We start from the raw sequence: 20307 nt of genomic DNA on the forward strand, positions 1-20307 counted from the left end.
CTGCTGGTATGATTCCTCTATTACTTGCATGGGAACTAAATTCTCCCATTCAGTGCTTCTAATTATAATCACTATCCTCCCAGACTGAAACAAGGGCAGCTGACAAATACACCTTTACAACGAAACATTAGAACAAGTATTTTTTGCTGCTCAAGTGTGTGCAGTGGACCGTTCTGAGTAACAGATCAATACAGGTGGAGACTGTAACCAAAGGCTCCTGTTCCTAAAAAGGGGAAAGCATGGCAGGCTAACTGCGGTGTAAGCAGACAAGCAGCTGAGGCAAGGGCTGCATGCAGCAGACCCAAGCTGCAAGGGGGAAAAGCAAGCTGCCCGTTAGACCTAAAGAGGAACATCTGTGTGGGCTAGAGAGTCACCTGGCTCAGAGTGGGCAGCGGTAGACAGGACCCCTGTCGGAGGGGGAAAGAGGATGGCTATCTTGCAAAGAGCTGAGATCTCTGGAGAGAGGCTGCATGAACCCCACATGGAAGCACGCAGAGGGCAGAGAGGTGAGAGCCCCCAGGGAGGCGGTCTGCTCAAATATTTGTCTACTCAGAGTGGGGGAGGATTTTGTTAAGGTGGTAGCTTGCCTTTTTTTCCCCCTTTCTTGTTTAAACCGATGGAACAGGTGTGGCTATAAGGGGTGAAGAGGAGCCACAGCAGGGTGCCTGAGGGGCACAATGAGGTTTAGAGACCTGCTAGGGGCAGGGTGTAAAACATAGGTGGCCTGAGGCCAAGGGAGCTGAAGCCTGAGCCTGAAAGGGACAACAGAGGCAGCGTGAAGCCAGGCCGGCTTGAGTTGGAGCTTGAGAAAACAAAGATGGGGTGCTCAGGGCGCCCAGAGCCTGAGAAAGGTGAAACGAGGGCCAGAAGGGCCCAGAGCCCAGGAGGTGTGAAAAGAGGGCAAGGGCCCAGAGCCCAAAAAGGGGCAAGACTAGGGGCTGAAGCCCAGAAGTTGGTCTGGTGCAGCAGACCTAGACTAAGAAGGGCAAAGCCAGAGAAAAGGGGCCAAAGCTGGGAAAACCAAAGCCCCTACAAAGGTACTGAGGCCTGAGAAGGCCAACCACTGTGGTGGAGCCAGGCAACCTCTCTGAAGAGGTATTGTGTACCATCTGTACCATCATGGGTATGGCAACAAGGGCAGACAGAGGCCATGAACACAGCTCTTAAGGCACCATAGGGCTGGACAGGCCATGATAGATTGACGAAAGGCAGGTTGGCAGTGGACAGGACTCCCCCTGGGCAGCCTCCCAACCTTTGTTTAGAACATCAAGGCGTAGCAGGCGAGCAGTGGGGAAGGGCACCCCAGGGGATCGGAGGAGGCAGGAGTCATGTGTCCACTCAAGGGGACCACAGCACCACCGGTCCTGTTACACACAAAATTATGATTTTCTGACATGCTTCTTTAAAGGTAAAAAATGAGGGAGCATCAAGAGTTGGCAGGAGTGACTGACTTCGCTGGTCTCTTGTATTTTGTTTAGCTTCTACTTTGTGTGACAGAGGCTGCCCAAAAAGTTAGTTTTCAACTTGCTCTTTGGTTGGTCTAAGAAGTGGAGACTATACAGATAAAGCCACCACTCCATCTTACACATCAGTGAAGCTGCTTACCTTCGTTTTCTATCTTTTCTGTGTTTATGGGACTGGTAGGTGAACTCGCAGAGGCCTTCCTTCCACTCAGGCCAGAGATCATGGCCATGGATGACAGTCTTCCTATTGCTCGGACAGCATGGCCTGTTTTCTGAAAAGTAACATAAAGGCTTCTAGTCAGTCCAGCTCCCACAGGCACCCACCTTTTCTCTAGCTATATGGCTGCAAACATGCAACTTGAGGTCTGATCCAAAGTCCACTGTAATCAGTGGACAGATTAATGAGAAACCCTGTTCAAGATTAGAGAGACAGACTTGATTTATCACTTTCAGATGCAGACACAAACTTTTGCAAAGGATTCAGATCCATGGACCACATGTCTCCTTAGCAGGGGATGAAACACATCCCTGTACAGAGGGCCCACACGAGGCCTATACACAATTTAAATGCCACTGAAGTCCATAAATTATAACTTAAATACAACTTGTGTGATTGATAGGCCCGAGGCTGAAACAGATTACCCAGGAATCTCCATCCGCAGAGGTTTTTAAGACCCAGGTAGACAAAACCTTGGCTGGGATGATACAACTGGGGATAGTCCTGCTTGCAGCAGGGGGTTGGACTAGATGACCTCCTGAGGTCCCTTCTTTACCCTAACTTCCCATGATTCTATGATGCTGGCCCTTTGTGGGATGCTGAATTTCACCTTGAAATAAATAGTTTATAATGATTATAAAGGTGCAACTGAAGTCATCTAAGCAAGCCTCTATAGTGACATATTAGCTGATGTGAAAACAATCACCAAGCGATGAAAATACTCTCCGCTGACATTCTCTATAATATGGACACCAAGTGCTGTACCTTTTGTAAGGTCTGTTTATAAGCACCTGAGAAATGTATAAATAGGACGTGGTCAAAGGCATGAGGGAACCCATGTAGTTCAGTGTTTTGTAGGCTGGCCAAAAGATTTCATCCAGGCCATAAGGCATCTGCTTCTCTAGCATCAAGAGAAAAGAAATAATGAAGCCATCTGGCAGGGAACAGATAAATGTCTGAGAAGGCTGGTGCTCAAAGAAGTGGGAGACACTGGGCTAGAAGAACAATTCCCTAGTACATCTTTCCAGAGACCAGCTTGGTAACATCAACATAACTGCTCAGCTCAGCTCAGCTTTTTAAGCACACAAAAAGCACCCTCTTCCTCATAACCCCATAAACAGAGGAAGAGAAAACCCATACTTAGAGTCAAATGTCTCAGCACAATTGTGATGTGCCCCTGCCCACCATTAAACTAGCAAGAGAAACCATAGCTGGTCTCCTGCACTTATGCACGGAGGACTGCAACTGGGGTTTTGCATTAGCAGCGGCAAGAGCTGTCTGCAGTAAGCTCTTCCAGGATCACGGCAATTAGAAATAATGAGACTCATTAGGATTTCTAGCCCACTTCCTTGCCTTCCTTATTACCTGCCATTTTCTTCTGGCCATGTATTTCTTCATCCTGTCTTTGGAAAGTTTTTTGGCTTCCATGGTTTTGGTGTCTTTTTGCAGCCAAGGATGCTGAAGGCACTTAGTACAATCTAAACGACTCCTGTTTTTACATAAAGAAACAAAGTTAGTATGCCCAATATGCAGGATAAAACCATTTATGTCATTGCTTTGTCTTTTCTATTTTAAGCAAATGATCTCACTAGACTGCACTAGTTTTGGTGACCCAGCTTGCATGGTATTGCTTATTAACTGCAAATTCTTACTACCTGTTACATTCTCTGCCCATTCTAAGACTTCAAAGGGTTTTCTATGGGGAACACTTCACATTTTAAAGGACCAATGAAGTACTGTCCAAAAGGAAATATGCATCATAGCTGAAGGACAAGTACAGCACAGTCACAGTCCGCAGCACTCATCTCTGCCATAAGGCCTACTCAGAGTCCTGCTCGTCTCCTTCCTATCCATATGCCCTTATACTTACTAATTTTCCCGTTCTTGCACACCATGTCTATTCCACCATCAAATACAATTAAACAATTTATTTAACTGTATGTTATGTGTATATAAGTCTTTGTTCTGTGTTTTCTTTTTTGACAAGATGCTATCCACAACACTCCCTTGTATGTCGTTGGTCACAGACACTGGCATGCTTTATCCGAGCTAGACCAAATAGCTGCTAGGCTTAGATGGACCTTTCACTTTTTTTGACCTTTGTATCTTTTGGATCATAAACCTTCCAGGACAGGAACTCTCTCTTCCCTAGGTCTGTTCAGTGTCTGCTGCAATGGGGCCCCAATCCTGATGGGAACCTGTGGGGGTTACTGTAAAATAAACATTTGCTATTATTACTAAAACATGTGTGAAGCTCTGGTTTTTGTGAGGCTGCACCTTATGAGAACCATTGGGAAGTGTACTGTCATGGTAGTGCCATCCATTGAGGGGCACAAGCAGCGCTAAACAAAATCCTATGAGCAACCCAGTCAAACCAAAAGCGGCACATCATGCAGACATCTGTAGCTCCCATGTGCCGCAGCAGTACATTCAAGATGATGATGGCCACACAAACCACATAACACAACTTCCATGCATTTGGGCTATGGGTCCAACCCTGCAGCAGACATTCAAGTGAAAATGCTCCACCCAGTCTGTGCAACGTAAGGCAGACGATGGCTGCGTGCACACGCACAGGCACTGGTGCGATCGGAGCCCCTTCTACAATAACACCGAGGTGCTTGCAAAAAGGGGCCTGCAGGGTCAGTTAGATGCCAAGTGTGTCAAATGCAACAGTTTTACTTCATATCCTTCTTTAGTAGATTGCTGATGAAGTCCTTGGCATCATCGGAGATTTCATCAAAAGCTTCATCATCAAAGTCCCATGTGGCTGAGGTAACGTTAGCTAAGGTTTCGTTGTCATTGTCTCCCATGAAAGGGGAAAGTCCACTGACCCTGGAGATAAAAATGCACAAAACAAACCATGTCAGTCTTCAAATGGAGCAGACAGCAGTTCAAATCCTCAGTGACCTTTTCCCCATCTTGGCAGATCTGTACCAGTACAAGTTGTCCTATAACAATTTAAAAAGCAGATAGACCTGAAAGTTAAAGCCTAGACAAAATTCATGGGAACAATTCTACTTCTTACTGGGCACGTCTACACGAGACATTTATTGTGGAGTTGCCTAATTAGCTACGCAGTAAAGTCTCAGCGTCCACATGAGACTGCAGTAAACTAATAAATGCCACCGTAGATGAGTACTCGTCAATGCAAGGACTGTCCTAAGGTGGCATTATTCACTGAGCAGCAGCACCTGGGGCTGGCTGGGGCACGGGGGTGCTAGTGTGGGGGCTGCCTGCCAGCTAGCCCCACACTGGAGCACCCTCGTGCCCCAGCCAGCCCCTGCACAGCACGCTGAGCCAGGTGAGAGCAGCCCTGGGCTGGCAGGCTGACCCCAGGGCCCTCCGCCAGTCGGGGCAGCTCTGCCCCAGCTCAACATGCTGTGGTCCTGGGCGCACGTGTAAACGTAGCGCCTGGGAGCCACAAACTCCAGCATGAACTATGCCGGAGTTTATTCAATCGCATTAATGACACGTGTAGATGCACATTCTTTGAGGTATTTTGTGGGGAAATAACTGCCGTTTGGTAAAGATGAAGAGGAGAGTAAGAGTTTGTTACCAATTTGTTATATAAAGTTCAGTTCAGCTCTGGCAAGTAACTAAGTACAAAAATTACATCCGACTTAGAATATCTGCTCCCTGAGCGCATCCAGCACCATCCTGCCAGCCTGGTAACAAAAGTGCTTCTCGTTCCTGTTACCTCCGGAGGGCCAACACAGCCGAGAGAGAAAGAAAGAGCTGGAACCTGTCCCCTCCCACACGTTAACAGAGCTGTGCTCTAAACAATCATTACAGGGCCAGATATAGCCCAGCGACTTCATTACAGTCAACTGAATTGCACAGATATATCTGAAGACATAATTTTGCCTTCAGGTCTTCTATTAATGATAGAGGTGCATATAAAGGAAACAACACCCGCTGATTTCTATAGCCTGGGTTGAATCTGCAGGGCTGGCAGAGTAGAAATCTTTGTACTGAACAGCTTTGATCTGTGGACCCTGAGAGACAACAGGCGGGAGGAGCGGGTAGAGGGCAGCTGGAGCCAGAGTCCCACACACCGGGGCATCAACCGCCCGGCTGAAGCTTCTTCCCCACCCGGAGGGCCGCAAGACGAGCCGCCGCTCGAGGCGAGGGGAGCGGAGCAGCAGCTGCACCGGGAGCAGCCCCGCTGATAAGCTGTGCACGCTGGCTGGGGCCATGCCGGCAGGAGTGGGCTGGAGCACAGCATGGGCTGCCCCGGTGGGGCTCGGCCCCGTATGGAGCGCCATGGGGCAGCCACGGACTGCGTTGACTGGGTGAGCTCTGCTGCACGTGCCCCCTGCTCCCTCCTCACCCCCAACCGGCTCCTGGGACCTAGCACCCAGGCAGCCCCCCCGCCCCCCAAACACACATGTGGACATGCCCCCCACCTGCCGGGCACACCCCACACACCTTTCCCACAGGGCACAGACTGTCCTGTGATCCTATCGCATGCTCCCAGCCTCTGCCTCCCATCTCCCTCCTGAACACTGCTCCCCACCTGCCCGTGGCCCCATCCTACACAGGGAGTTTTGGTGAGCTGCTGCAGCACAGGGGGACTGGTGCTGACCTGGCCTGCCACAAATCATCAAAACTCCCTGTGTGGCCCTCGGGCACAAATAATTGCCTACCCCTGAGCCAGGCTGTTCTCAGCGGTGGCAGATGACAGAACAGGGAGCAATGGTCTCAAGTTGCAGCAAAGGAAGTTGAGGTTAGATATTAGGAAGAATTTTCTCACGAGGAGGGCAGTAAAACGCTGGAACAGGTGACCCCGAGGTGGTGGAAGCTCCATCCTTGAAGGTTTTGAAGTCCTGGTTAGACAAAGCCTTGTCTGGGATGATGTAGTTGGGGCTGGTCCTGCTCTGAGCAGGGGACTGGACTAGATGTGACCTCCTGGGGTCGCTTCCAATCCTCATTTCTATCATTCGAAATCATTTTTGCTTACAACCACATGGTTAAATTCAGGCCGTTGCGTGACTGAGAGGGGCCGACCAGGGCAGCAGCCGCAGGTGCCCCCTTCGTGTGTGTCAGGAGAGGTGGGGAAGAGGATGCAAGAGCAGGTATTGCCATGGCGGCAGCAGTGCTGTTGTAATCAGCATGGCAGGAGCCAGTGCTGGCCTGGATGCCATGTGGCTGCCCCACTGCCAGGCCTCTGAATCCAGGCCAGTGAGTGAGACACGATGGATAATACTCCACAAACATACCAAAATTGTCCAGATTCCCCAGGCATTTGCTTTGCTGCTCTTCATTAATTCATTAATACTTTTTATTCATTTGTTTTTCAACAGACAATCAAATTAGAAAACCACATCGAAGAATGCTGTTTGAAGACAGCTTGTGCGCTATTAAATATTTGTAAGATGACAACCTATTCCCGTTTATAACATTGACCACTAGGGGGCAACTTAGCCCAAACCATTTTTTTCAATATACTTGGATTCTTTTTGTCTTTCCTTATTTTTACAGTTATCCATCTTTATAAAAGCCACATTCATCTGATAAAGGAACAAGAAGAACACAGATTTTTTAAGCTACTATAATGAGCTTCAGGGAATGGATCTGGCCCAAGCCCTTCCACTGTCTTTTTTTCTACATTGAGGCAATGATTATAGGCCACAAACATAGATGTTCGGTTTTATACATTTAGTTTTCATTCTGACACAGTACATAAACAGTTAGGTGGGTCTATATAATGGGAGGTAGAGTGTACCATGTTATTAAAAGTGGCAGGAGAGATTCCTAGAATATTTTTCTACTGGGGCTGGATCCTTGCATAAAATCCAATGGAAAATCTCCTATTGACTTGCAGAAGACCAGGGTTTCTTCCCCTTGTCTGTTGTTTTCCTACTACTACATATGCATATAACACTGAGTTAAGAAAAGAATAATATGAAGTTCGCTGTACTTCAAAATGTTCACAATGGCTTTGAGAGCTCCCTGCTACGTGTCAGCATGGAGCAAAAGGACGAGGTAAAGAACTGGACTTGGTCTGCTGGGGAAGTGCTAGTCAATGCAGTATCACAAGAGAAATTTATTCTATTTGCATTTAATTACCTCTGTTTCAGTTAAATGCTCTCTTCAGAGCTGATAATTTAATGGCATGTTGCTTCCATCCATCACCAAAAAAGCTGCTGAGACCACTTGCCAAATAGTACAGAATGGGGTCCACATCTGCAGGACTTCAAGGACAGGTCTGCCCCTCATTGAACAGACCAGCCACTAAAGCCTGGGATCCAGGGACACTTTTAAAAATCTCCTTAATTCCTAAGCAGGCATGAAGGTAAGAAAAGGATGAAATGTAAAACACCAGAAAAGGCTGCTAGTCTGGACCGGCAGGGAGTTGCAAGGGATGGTATAATGCCTTTTCTGGTAGAGGTATCTCACCCAATATTTTGACCTGGAGAAGGTTCTAGTGAAATAGAGATTGAATGTTGCAAGATGCTGATGAATCGGACCCCAATCCTGAAAAACACTTTGCATACGTGTAACTTGAGGCATGCACGCAGTCCCAATGAAGTGAACAGGATTCTACAATGGCCAAGGCAATATTTTCTCACGTTGTCATGAACCTACAATATTTTGAGGTGTTTGTGGAGTGCTATGCATGTTTTCTTGAGCTTGTTTCACAAGCTTAAAATCAAACACATACTTAAGATCCTTGTAGAATCAGGGCCAGACTCAAACCCCAGGGGTGAAATCTTTGCCTCGCTGAAAGTCAACTGTTTTTGCTCTTCATGGGACAGAATTTCATCCTTTTTGGCTAACTCTTAGTGAACATCAACAAATGTTACAACTGAGGGCTACCTACATTGATGCGATTCACTTAATCCTTTCTTTAATTATTCACATTTAATTCAGACAGATGAGTAGACATCAGGGTCAGAGTCAGGAGACTGGCCGTTTTGTGATGCTTGAGTGCTATATTATAAAACTTTTTGACTAAGGCAATTTTTTTCCCATGTTGTCACAAACCTACAATATTTTGAGGTGCTTGTGGGATGTCATGCCTGTTTTCTTGAGCTTGTTTCACTGATATGGCATCTATAGTCTTCAAGTATAGGGAGTGTCAAGCTGTATTAACCCTACTGTCCTTCCGTTTGTATGCACTGTGGTACTGGATAGACATGTACGGCACATGTTATAATGAGGCCAGGACTGCATTCATGAGAACGATCTTCAGGTATTGCTGCATAAGCAATGGGTTTCCAGTAGCTGTTGCACTAAAAAGCTCAACAGTGCACTTAACAGTGCGCTGAGTCTCATAACAGGCTGCATATTAACTTACACACAGATGTACTCCCTGTACTCTTGGGCATTAGACCAAGCAATATAAGAAGACAGAATCGAACATCATTACTGGCAACAGAGGCAAGAGATGATGTGTATCACCTGCTCCACCAACTGTTACCTCAAGACCTGAATAGATGGAGGCTTAAGAGGCTTAAAAGTCATAAACTGTTTATACATGCAGCCCATAAGCTCCTGGAAGAGATTGGGGATGCTGAACCAAACCTATGGACAGCAACAAGTGGGACCACTAGGAAAGATCAGACCTATTCCAACAGCATTTTATACCAACGCCAAATGAATCCCCTTTTGGGCAAAACCTTGACAGAAAAGCATAGATCAAACTGAACAGATCTGTGAATGGATGCTTCAAAACAACACTTCACAAAATGAACATCTTGGACAGCCCCTGCATGAATACGGTGTCCAACAAACAGCACAGCACTTCACTGAAAGCTGTAGTCTTTACAAATGCCCAGATGGGGTAGACTGAATCCGCACATTGAGCAATAATTTTAGACAGTGGCTCATAGATTTGGAAGTTGATACCTGATGCCATATGAAAGACAGTTTCACACTTGGGAGAGGCTCAAAGCCTAAATGACTAGAGAAGTAATCACTGAGAATTGGCATCTGACATGGGTATGTGTCTAATGGACAATCAAACAGACCCTGGAGGACGTGGTCTGAGGTACAAGCCAGGTCCTTCCAGATAATGATGAACTTACCTTTTAAAAGGAGAGGCCTGTGGCAAGAACAACACCTTGGAACAGGCTATTCAGGAAAGGATATTTCTCACAGCGGGGAAATTAAATGAGACGGTATCTTTAGGATACTGGATAAGTAATCTTTATGTCTGAAAGGGTATATATATTATCCTGATCATAATGACATCAGGAAAGATTTCTGGTTGAATAGACAAATATACTTTTGGGAAGGGGAAGAAGCTGTATGCAGTGTGGGCTCCCCAAGAATTCAGTGGATATTGTATGTAAATGGCCAGATAAGAAACCATACTTAAGCTATGCCTGGAGAGCAAGTGTTTGGTCCTTGCTTTGGTATCTGTAACAGAGCCAAAGAATTTACCTGATGCAAATACCGCAGAACTAGCTGTGCTGCAGTAGCACCATGGGCTAGAGCCTTGCATGGGAGGTAAGACAGGAGCACAGAAGAGGCCAGTAGCGGTAAGTCACCTTGAGGCTGAGCCAGCAAACTAAACCAGGAAATACCTGAGGCAGCTCAGGGAGGCCTGGGGCCAGCAAAGGGCAGCGCCAGGGAGGTATATAAATACAAGCCCTGGAGGCTGCAGAGGCAAGAGCTCCAGAGCAGGGGGAATGCAGGAGCTCTCCTAGCTGACACTAGGGCTACCTGGAGGAAGGTGAACTGGGTGCTGGTGCCCTACAGGAGAATATAACCGGGGGTAAAGGGAAGCCTTGTTATGCAGGCAGGTTGCCATGGTTTACGTTTGGACCCAGTGAGGGTTTAGTGTGTGTTTGCTAGAAGGCTTACTCCTGGGTTACAGAGTCAAACCAATGTTCTGGAGTGGCTGAAAGTGGGGAATGTGGAGGCCACGGCGGGGCACCTGAGGGCACGTGGTGATTTAACCTATATGCCAGGGGCATGCCAGTGTTTAGAGCCCTGCTAGGGGCCTTGATTCAGGGCATGCCATACACTTAGACCTGAAGGGGAGTTTAAAGCCCAGAGAGAGAGGAAGAGAGAAAAACTGAAGCCTAGCTTGGGCAAGGGCAAAGCCAGGGCCAGGGGCTCCTGTTTACAAAAAGGACAGAGACAAGGGTCAGGGGAGGCCCAGGAGCCTAAGTCGATTCATTGAGTGTATCCCAGGACAGGGCAAAGATGAAGCCAAATTAGGAGGTCAAGGGCTAGAACCAAGAAGCCAGGTCAGGCACAGTGGGCCCAGGCTAAGGGAATCAGTGGGAGAAAAGGGGCTGAGGTCAGGAAGGATGAGGATATAGAGGCCTGAGGTGGCCTGCTATCCGGTTGGGTCCAAGTGCCCACTGAAGTCATTAACTGGTAACATTTGAGAGGCATGAGAATGGCTGCAGGGGAGGCCAGGGGCTGTGATTAAAGCTCCCAGGTACCCTGGGAGAACTAGCCGGCATCTAGAGGAACTGAGGTCACTCTAAGACCCATTAGGCAGCCTCCCTTCCAATCAAACCATAACATCAAGGCATGGCAGGAAAGTGAGAAGGGAAGGATAGAGCTGGAACAGGATAAGGGCTGTGGGGCCAACAGGGTATTCCAGCCATCCCTGGAGCCCAAACCTGGTTATAGTATTCTGGATATTCTGACTGACAGGAGAAAATGCAGGATCTTGTTTTTATAATAAATCCTTTCGTTACCTATTATAATTTACTATTGTCAGTGCATCTCAGAAGCACATCTGATCACATCTTGGATGGGTGTGTCACATATGTGATATTATATGTGATAGCCCTGGAGCCCATAGAGTGCAAGATGGATTCTGTCCTGTCTTTCTGCATCATCAACACTGTTAAATCAATTATTGATGCAGCTAGAATCTCTGGCTTAAATCAGCAAAGTACATATGAACGTACTTAAGGGCAGCTATGTTCAGCAAAGCATTTAAGCATGTGCCTAAGTTCAACAGAAGTCACCATGATGATATAGGAGGCAGAAAAAAGTCATTTCGCTTCTCTGATCAGGTGGGTTCTGCAATTCAAAACCCACACTCATTTTTAAGCAATATCTTTTCCAACTGTAATCACATCATAAGTGAACCCAGCCCTCAATCAGCAGTTACTTAGCAGCTCAATTTAATGGATACAAATTAAGTGTTCTCAAATGACTTCTCCAGTTCCTTGAATGCAACTGTGCACACATTTAGATAAGATGTGCACATCTTTTTCTATCTACGCTTCTTGAAGAAATGCTGGCAATGGCCACTGCAGGGGAAAAACCCAAGCTTGGTCATGATTTGATTGCAAATGTGACCTCTGCTGCATTTCTATGGATCATAGAAATTGTTCCATGCTGGTACAAGGAAATGAGGTTTGCTATAATACACAAAAGCTTTGCTTGCTTTTTTAGTAGGGTTACCATACGTCTGCGTTTTTCTAGACATAGCGTCTTCTTAGATACTCCGATCTCCATCTGGGCAGTTTTTAAAAAATATGATCAATTGTCCAGGATTTTGCTGTGCTCAGCATCAATGTTTTTCCCGGCACTTCCCAGCTTGCCCTAGTAAAGAGCTGCTTGGGGCTGGGGGGAAACTGGGGGGAGGCTGACTGCAGGCAAGGGACACCATGTGCGTCTGCATGTGCAAATGCACATGGCTGGCATATAGGCAAGCAAGATGGTAGGAGCAGCCCTGGCAGCTGGATGCAGATAAGTCTATGGGGAGCAAGGGTTGGAGGGCCAGGGCTTGGGGACTGTCCAGGGGTGTGTGTGTGTGTGTGGTAGGGTGTGTGCAGGGGATGGGTGTGTGAGGGGGGGCAGGTTGCCTGCTTACGCTGGAAGAAGCTGTCTGGGTGCTGGGACTGCATCAGGGCAAGGGGGCTGGCCTACCCCTCCAGTGGGGGAAGGGGGCAGGGGGCCCTTCAGCAGTAGTGGTTAGTGGGCCGGTGCCCTTGCTCACAGGGGCAGGGAGGCCAGGAGTTGCTGCAGGGCTGGGAGGAGCAGGGGGCTGCGAGTCAGGAGTGAGGGGCACTGGCAGGGCTGCGATGGATGTGGCTTGAAAGTGAGGGGCACCAGGGAGACGGGGGACTGTGGATCAGGAATGGAGGGCACTGGTAGCACCACAGGGCTGTGAGTTGAGAGTGAGGGGCACCAGCAGGGATGGCGGGGCTGCAGGTTGGGAGACAGGCCTGGGCCAGAAGCATGGCCCAGGGGGGTGGGGTACCGTGGGTTGGGACTGAGGGGCACTGGTAGGGCCAGGGGTCCGCGGGTCAGCAGTGAGGGGCAGCAGCAGGGCTGGGGGTGGGGGGCTGTGGCTTGGGAGCGAGGGGCAACAGAATGGGCAGGGGGAGGGCACCAGCATATCACTCCCCCCCGACAATCATATACCCCCCTCTCACAGGTGTCCTCTTTTTTGGAACTGGAAATATGGTAACCCTATTTTTAGGCCTGATTTCTCATATGTAGTACTTGCAGTGGCTGGCAGCCTACAGAGCAGTACTTCTGCAGCGCTGACACCCCCTTCCATCATCCCGCAGTGACCTCTCAGGCGTGCCAATGAGAAATTCCTCTCATACTTTCTAGGCTAAGGAATATCACTGTCATGCACTGTGCTTGTGGAGTCTGGGCAATGCGGGCTGAGGTCTGGAGAATAAAAGGGTGAGAAAAAATGGAGCGGGAAATAAACAATGGTCCGGCAAACTTGAAAACACACTTCCTTAAATCGATCCTTTCTGCACTGTTTACTGTATTTAGAAAACCCCAGCACAAGTAGCAGCCTATAGTTCTTTAAGCAACTGAAACTCTGCTCTCTTCTGTGCCGTCCCACCACTGATATGTCTTGAAACAACCAGTTTTTCATGTTTCTGAGCCTTCCGGGCTGCTGAGGATTGATAACGTCTTTTTGCTCCACAGCTGAAGTGCGAAGCAGCTGATTTGTCTTGGGAGTATTTGTAACAAAAGCCAGATGCATTCATACATACACAGAAAGCCCAACATTTGGCAACTAGTGGATGCTAGACCCAGAAGTTCTTATCTTTAAGACAGAGCTCTCTGACCTGGAGCCTTGGCTGTTCTTTTCTTAATAGCCATTTAAAGTAAAAATGGCCTAGCAATTGTTTTGACAGATTATGAAACCAATTTTCTTTCTTGCAATGCTAAAGCTATGTGATAAAGATGAGTTGCATCTGCCCTGGAAAATTAATTCTGAACTTATGCTCTGAGGTGACTATTACACAAACAGCACGCTGTTTACTGAAAACATTTTTCCAGCTACTTAACCGGGCTTCTTCCTGGCATTTGTTTCAAACAGTCCTCCACAATTTCCATTTTTATGTAAAAGATGAAGAGATGTTCCCTTAGAGGATTTACACATCTATTCTTGCAAGGGACTGAATGCCATTTAGAGATGTTAAAGCCAGAAGGAACAAATAAGACCATCTAGTCTGACCTCCTTATACAACACAGGCCACAGTCTTTCACTCATAAGGATGGGCTAAGTCCATAATTCACCCAAGGAGTAGGAGCATGCTCATCCCCTTACAGAACTGCACTCCGACTCGGTTGACAGAGACTTGCTCAACACCGCCCACGACTGGGCTTTAGGGAGAATACAGTTCCCAGCACGTTCCAGCAAGAACCCCCTCAGCAAGTCCTACCACTCTTGCTTGGGCACGCCAAACCTGAAACACAGCTGTGAAGGTGCTTCGGAGGCATCCCCCGTATATCTGCCCTTGTGACCTGATGTGCTTCCGTGTGCTTGACAGCAGCTGCTGGAGCTGCTCTGGAGTGGATTTGCTGCCACCTTTGCGTGGCAAGTGTGAATGGGAGCAGGAGGCTGGGCTCTGCTTGGAAATGCCCTGTTCAGACATGCCAGGGCCCCTGTGTAGACATAGCCAAGGATGCCGAGTTCCTCTTTCTGACCTCTTCAACATGTCTTCTATAAAAAACAAACAGAACTGACAGACTTGCAATATGAAGAGCAAACGCTGGTTCCTGAGCCGGTGCAGGTAATGTGAAATAAGCACAACTGGGCAAAACCGAGCCTTGAGATCAGACAGAAATCGTCATAGAGAAGCAAGGCTGGAAGGGACCTCAAGGGATCATCTAAGTCCAACCAGGGATCGAAACCTGCAACCCTGGCGTTATCAGCACTACTGAAATGTGACTTTTGAAGATACAGTGAAATAAAATGGATGCTGTCCATCCAATTCCCAGTGAACATACTGCTACGTGACAACACAACGCAGCAGCTGATGAAGTGAGCTGGGGTTCACAAAAGCTTATGCACTCTGATTCAGTTAGTCTATAAGGTGAACCTCCTTACCTTGCCTTCTGCCTGACCTCAGACTAACACCGCTGGCTACCTCTCTAAACACAACCTCCATCACAGCTGGTGCTGTCTCCCATGCTGAATTTCTCAGCAGAGACATCAAGAATTAACTGGGTCTGGGATCATAGTAGTAAGGGACAAGGAACACGTCTGCACTGCCTGCACCCTGCTCGTGAACAGATACGGGGACAGAGCTGCCACTGATAATGGTACACTTCAGCTGTGTTAAAAGGGGAGGGGAGCTGCTGCTTGGGACAGCCCAGCAGCTGTTGCACCCTTACTATTATACATGTCTGATTCTGCAGGAACGTGTCAGCCTAACTTCGACCCTGGACGAAGCAGAGTTAAAGCTGGAGGGGCTTTGCTGCACTTGTACTGCTAAAGAACCATGCAGACAAAACAGCTGCTAGGTAACTGCTTGCATTCGTATTCTTTGATAATGATGCAGTCACATCTTTCTGTGCCCAGTGTCACTGACCTTCTCACTTTTTTACAAGCACTGAAAAGAACAAAACTTCATTTTGAGAAAAGAAGTGCAATCGTGACACTCAAGGATTACTTACTGGCTCCATCTAAAGAACAGACGGTGCTTTCTCAGCTTCCCAGTTTAGTATGTCTAAACTTTTACTACTGGCTTGAGCCAGATATAAACTAGTTACCTAAATATATCCAGTTACCAGTATCTTGATTTATTCCATCCCTCTCTAGAAAGACAAAAGGCTGTGAAAGCAACAGTAAGTCACCAACATAAAGAAAACAGAATGGGAGCATTAGTCTTAGGAGATTACGACTGGTCAGGTGAGCACACGTCATATTCCATCAACCTTAGGAAGACTGGAAGTGGATCACAAGTGATATACTGGAAGTCCAGTACAATCCACATCAGAGTGGAAGGTCACGCTGTCATGTGGGTCAGTTACTTTAAGAGGACAGAGCAGAACTGAGGCTAATAAAGTGAGCAGAATTAACAGGAAGGTAATGTAAGCAGGGAAACTAATCAGCAATACTACATCTATGCTAGCTTCAGCCAGGTGTCTAGATATGAGTGGGGCAAAAAGTACCGTCAAGTCTTATAATCAGGTATATATGCAGCTGAGCTGCCACCCTGAAAGTCTGCATGGGAATTAAAACAGAATTTTAAAAGCATTTCAGATTACTGAATATTAGGCCTCCAAAAGGGTTCATCTGGAAAGAACTAGGCAGAAGGCGGGGCAGTGTGGCATTTTAGAGACTAACTGGTCCTGAAAGGCATGAGCTTTCATAGGCAACAACTTACTTTGGCAAATGCTGAATAAAACTAGGACTCGTTAAAGCAACAGGTTCTGTTAATGCCTACAAGCATCACTGGGATAGAAGAGGAGGGCTGGAAAGAATTGATCAGGGTTAGCCCCATTAGATAAATGTTGTTATAAACGCACAGACAACTTCTGAAAAGAGTCATAAATGCTGATGATGCCCACAACTCATGTGTTGTAGCAGGCTACTTCAAAGGCAATAAATTGATGGAATCGTGTGGGACAGAAGCAGAACAAGACAGGTGGTCAGGGAGATCAACCAGGAATATAAAGATGCAAAGGATACACATTGTGAAGTAGAACCAAGGATAGTGCAGGGACGGAAGAAAATCAGTTATTCTGCAAGAGAAGAAGGACTGAACATGTGTCGCTTGGAAAAAATATCTAAGTGGGGTTAATGCTACATAAGCACAAGTAGTTTCCTCGTGTGGATGTCTACAGCGAGATGAAAGAGAAGTTGTTTAAAAGGGGCATTCCTAACAGTACATGCAAGCATGGAGGAAATTAAAGATAATAAAGGCAATGAATGTCAGGAAAACCTTCATAATAGGAAGGCCTAAGTGACAATGGAATAATGTTATTGCTGTTATTTTTATTCTATGTCTATTCTGTTGTCTCTAAAAGCTGCCCAGCGGAGTGGGGGAATCACCTTCCTTGGAAGTTTTCAAGAGGAGGCTGAATAGGCATCTGTCTGGATGGTTTAGGAACAGTGAATCCTATATCAGCACGGAGGGTTGGACTAGATGACCCCTGAGGTCCCTTCCCTCTTATCGAGGTAGCACCAAATAACCCCAGTCATGGAACGGGCCCCACTGTGCTAACTGCTGTACAGACGCAGACAAAAAGATAATCCTTGCAGCACCAAAGAGCTCACAACCTAAATACAAGGCCAGGCACAACGGATGGATACAGCCAGGTAGAGAGATGGCAAAATACAAGGAAACGATGAGACAACACTGGTCAGCAGAACAGGCAGCAGACTCAAGACCTCAGAAGTACCTTCACTTGAGGCAATTTAAGTGAAGCTGACAATGCAGTCAACTCATACTGGGACAAAGTGCCCCTAGAATTGGTATAGGATCAGAGGTAGGAGAGAAGGAAATGGGAGTTGTCCTTGCAGCAAGGTGGATTTTCTCTTTTAAGGCTAGAAAGTCTGGAACCAACCAGCCCCGTCCAGTCAGCAAGCCTGGTATTCTTCTGGCCAGTTAGTACATAACAGAGATAGACTTAGACAGACTTTATGTCTTTTCTTCTATAAAGCGTGAATCTGGAGTCAGTGAGAAGCCTTGGAGAGGAAAACTAGCATAAAGCTCTTGAGAGGGAGATAGCTCTGATGGCCAATGTTCCTGCACACGGTATGGGGGGCTAGGGGAGACCCGTAAAGCACAGATGGCATTGAGTTGAGGGCTTTTCTTGAGTTGAGGTGGGGGTGGCAGAAGGGGAAAGGGGAAACTCCAGAAAGAAGCCCTAGGTCTTGTAACTTAGAAAAGAAGAGCAGACTTGAAGAAGAATCCAGGAGGGAGATAAGACTTGGTATTGAGAATGAGATTACTTGGGGCATTGTTCATCTCAGCTAGCGGTTCAAGGATGCTGACAACCTTGTTAGGGGTGAGGCTACATGTGTCCTGGCCAGAGGGTTCGGTGACACGAGTAGCAGACTCCTGTAAGACTTGGAGTGGCAAGGGCCAGGAGGTGACAGATGAGCATGCCACATCTAACTACAAAGGGCTTCACTGGGCAATGAATTGCCACCTGGAATTAGTTTAGTTACCCTCTGTGGAAGATGAGGGTCCCATGCCAAAGGATTATGCAGCTTACGCACAGCATAACTGGAAATAAGGAGAAGGGCTGTGTCCGAGGCCTCAAGGGCAGTGAGGAGGCGAAGGTTGCATACCACCGACTGATCTCCCAGACCTGCCATGTGGTCTCGAAGAAGTCCTGTCATCTTTCCTGTTTCTGTTTTCTGTGTCATGTCTAGTACCTATTGTAGTAGGGCCTTGCTCCTGGCTGGGACCTGTAGAAACTACTGTACTACGCATTACAACTATCACCACTCATTTTTACCTTTTTAGTCAAATGCCCCAAACTCTTTGTGGGCAATGACTGTTCACAGAAACTCAAGCTTCAAGAAATGTTCTGAACATGTCACACAAAAGGCATGATGTTTTTACTCTAAATATAACAAAGCACCAAAATAGATGAAAAACACTTGTAAAAAGTATTAAGAATCCTGGTATTATTTTCTGCGGTATGGACTGTTTTAATTCAATATAGAAAACAGCCTGTAGGGGGCACCTCTGCATTGGCTGAACCATGAATGTAGATCAATGTTTCTCAGTGTTTTCAGACTTGAGGCAGAGGCGTCCCTGGGGAGACTGTAGGCACCCTTTGAAAAATGCCAGCTCTTAGTTTTAACTTGTTTTTTGACTACCAAAAAATAACAGAACGATTCTATTGTAAAGAACTCGGGCAGAATTTTTTTAATGCTACGAATTCCTCTTTGAAATCCCTGGGTATATCATGTGAGTTGTAACATTGTTATAGCACCCTTGAAAGGATCTCAAGGCACCCCAGGGTGCTGTGGCACCGCGGTTGAGAATCACTGTATTAAATGAACAAACAGGCCGAGGTGGAGACAAGAGCAGTCCTGTTGCACGAGAGGCCTCTGACAACGTAAAATAAATGACGGTGTATTGTGAACACTGCTTGTGTGGTCCAATTTACTTGAGCCACAGATGATTCAAATGAGCCTTCAGGATCCGGAAAAAAATGCTGGAACTGAATGAGAACAGTCCAGGAAATATAAGGCCCAAATACAAACCAGCAGTGCAGTCTGACCTTGAATGCTGAGCTCAGTTTAGTGCTCTGTATCTAAAACAGGATGGGCCAAGCAGGATAAGGGAAATGTTCAGAGCCTTCTCTGGGAGTGGGCGAAATACCACAGGAGGTGAGAGACATAACATGGGGAATATCAAATTTGGAAATGAAGAGTAAGAGGAGATTTCAGTAGTATCACTGGAGCAGTGCAGACTATGAGGGGGTACCACTGGCTCGCACCCAGCAATGTATCTGGGGGGCTGGAGGTGGGTGAAACGGAGCTGCCTGCCATCCTGGGGAGCATTTGCAGCAGCAGGTGGATCTTTGAGCCCAGTAACACATTGGGAGGAAGGGACCAAGTCCAAAATCACGCGTGGCTCTCAAGGAGCCTGCAGGGCTCCTGCTGCCTGAGCCAATGCTGCTAGTGCAGTAGCAGCAGCAGCAGGTGGATCACCTGCCTTCAGAGCGCAGAGAGCCCAGGCAGGCGAGACTTCCTTTCCCCTGATCCCACCCTGTCTGTAGTGGTCAGCATCCCCCCTTCCCCATGGTGCTGAATGAGCTTTCTACACCTCCAGGAGATTTCACATGGACAATGGGCGGTGTGGAGAGCTGGGGTAGAGACTGGGCAGAACAACTGAGAACTTCTACATCTGCTCCCATCTCCAGGAAAGACTACAATCTTGGAAACAGAAAGGCCATGGCATTTAAAAAACAAAGAAATGCTGGCACACAATACTAAGCTCTCTGCCACAGGTTATTACTGAGGCACGTAGCCTAGGAAGGATTAAAATAGGGTTAGATACCTGCAGATAGAACTTGTCATAAATGACTACGTATAGGACCCTCCCCTCCAAAAAATCAGTCATTTTAGGGTGATGGCCTGCTTACAAAAATGGAGCAGTATTATACTTCATTAAAGTGAAGATATTTTGATGCTGCATCTTAAGAAAGGAGATTGTCTAGTTGTGTCAAACCTCGTACGATTAACAACTGGACTTGCCCTTACACTGGTCCTAGATAAAAAGGACATGAACTTCCATTCCTCAAGTTTCATGACAAAATTGAATATCATGAAGGGAGTTGTATAGGGGTTGCTCTGCTTTAAAAGTACATGGTACCAGTCACTTCTGAACCTGACAACTAGCTTATCCTAGTACAGCAATGCCCATGTTTCTAACATCATCACTTAAATTAATTCGCAATGTTAAAATTTGTTAAATAGGA

At 47.0% G+C, this 20307-nt stretch overlaps 1 protein-coding gene across 8 annotated transcripts in view; it reads right to left on the reverse strand.

Moving 5' to 3' along the window:
• MYLK (myosin light chain kinase) overlaps positions 1-20307 on the reverse strand; it is a 389516-nt gene that overhangs the window by 6347 nt on the left and 362862 nt on the right. For all 8 annotated transcript variants that reach the window (XM_025212143.1, XM_006030459.3, XM_025212141.1 and 5 more), the window contains 3 exons: positions 4363-4515; positions 3046-3169; positions 1606-1735 (listed from right to left, as the gene is read on the reverse strand). In XM_025212143.1, the coding sequence (XP_025067928.1) occupies positions 1606-1735; positions 3046-3169; positions 4363-4515 (407 nt within the window). The remainder of the gene's footprint in view (positions 1-1605; positions 1736-3045; positions 3170-4362; positions 4516-20307) is intronic.

The sequence above is a fragment of the Alligator sinensis genome, unplaced genomic scaffold (assembly GCF_000455745.1).
Source record: "Alligator sinensis unplaced genomic scaffold, ASM45574v1 scaffold1226_1, whole genome shotgun sequence".
NCBI classification, from domain to species: Eukaryota; Metazoa; Chordata; order Crocodylia; family Alligatoridae; genus Alligator; species Alligator sinensis.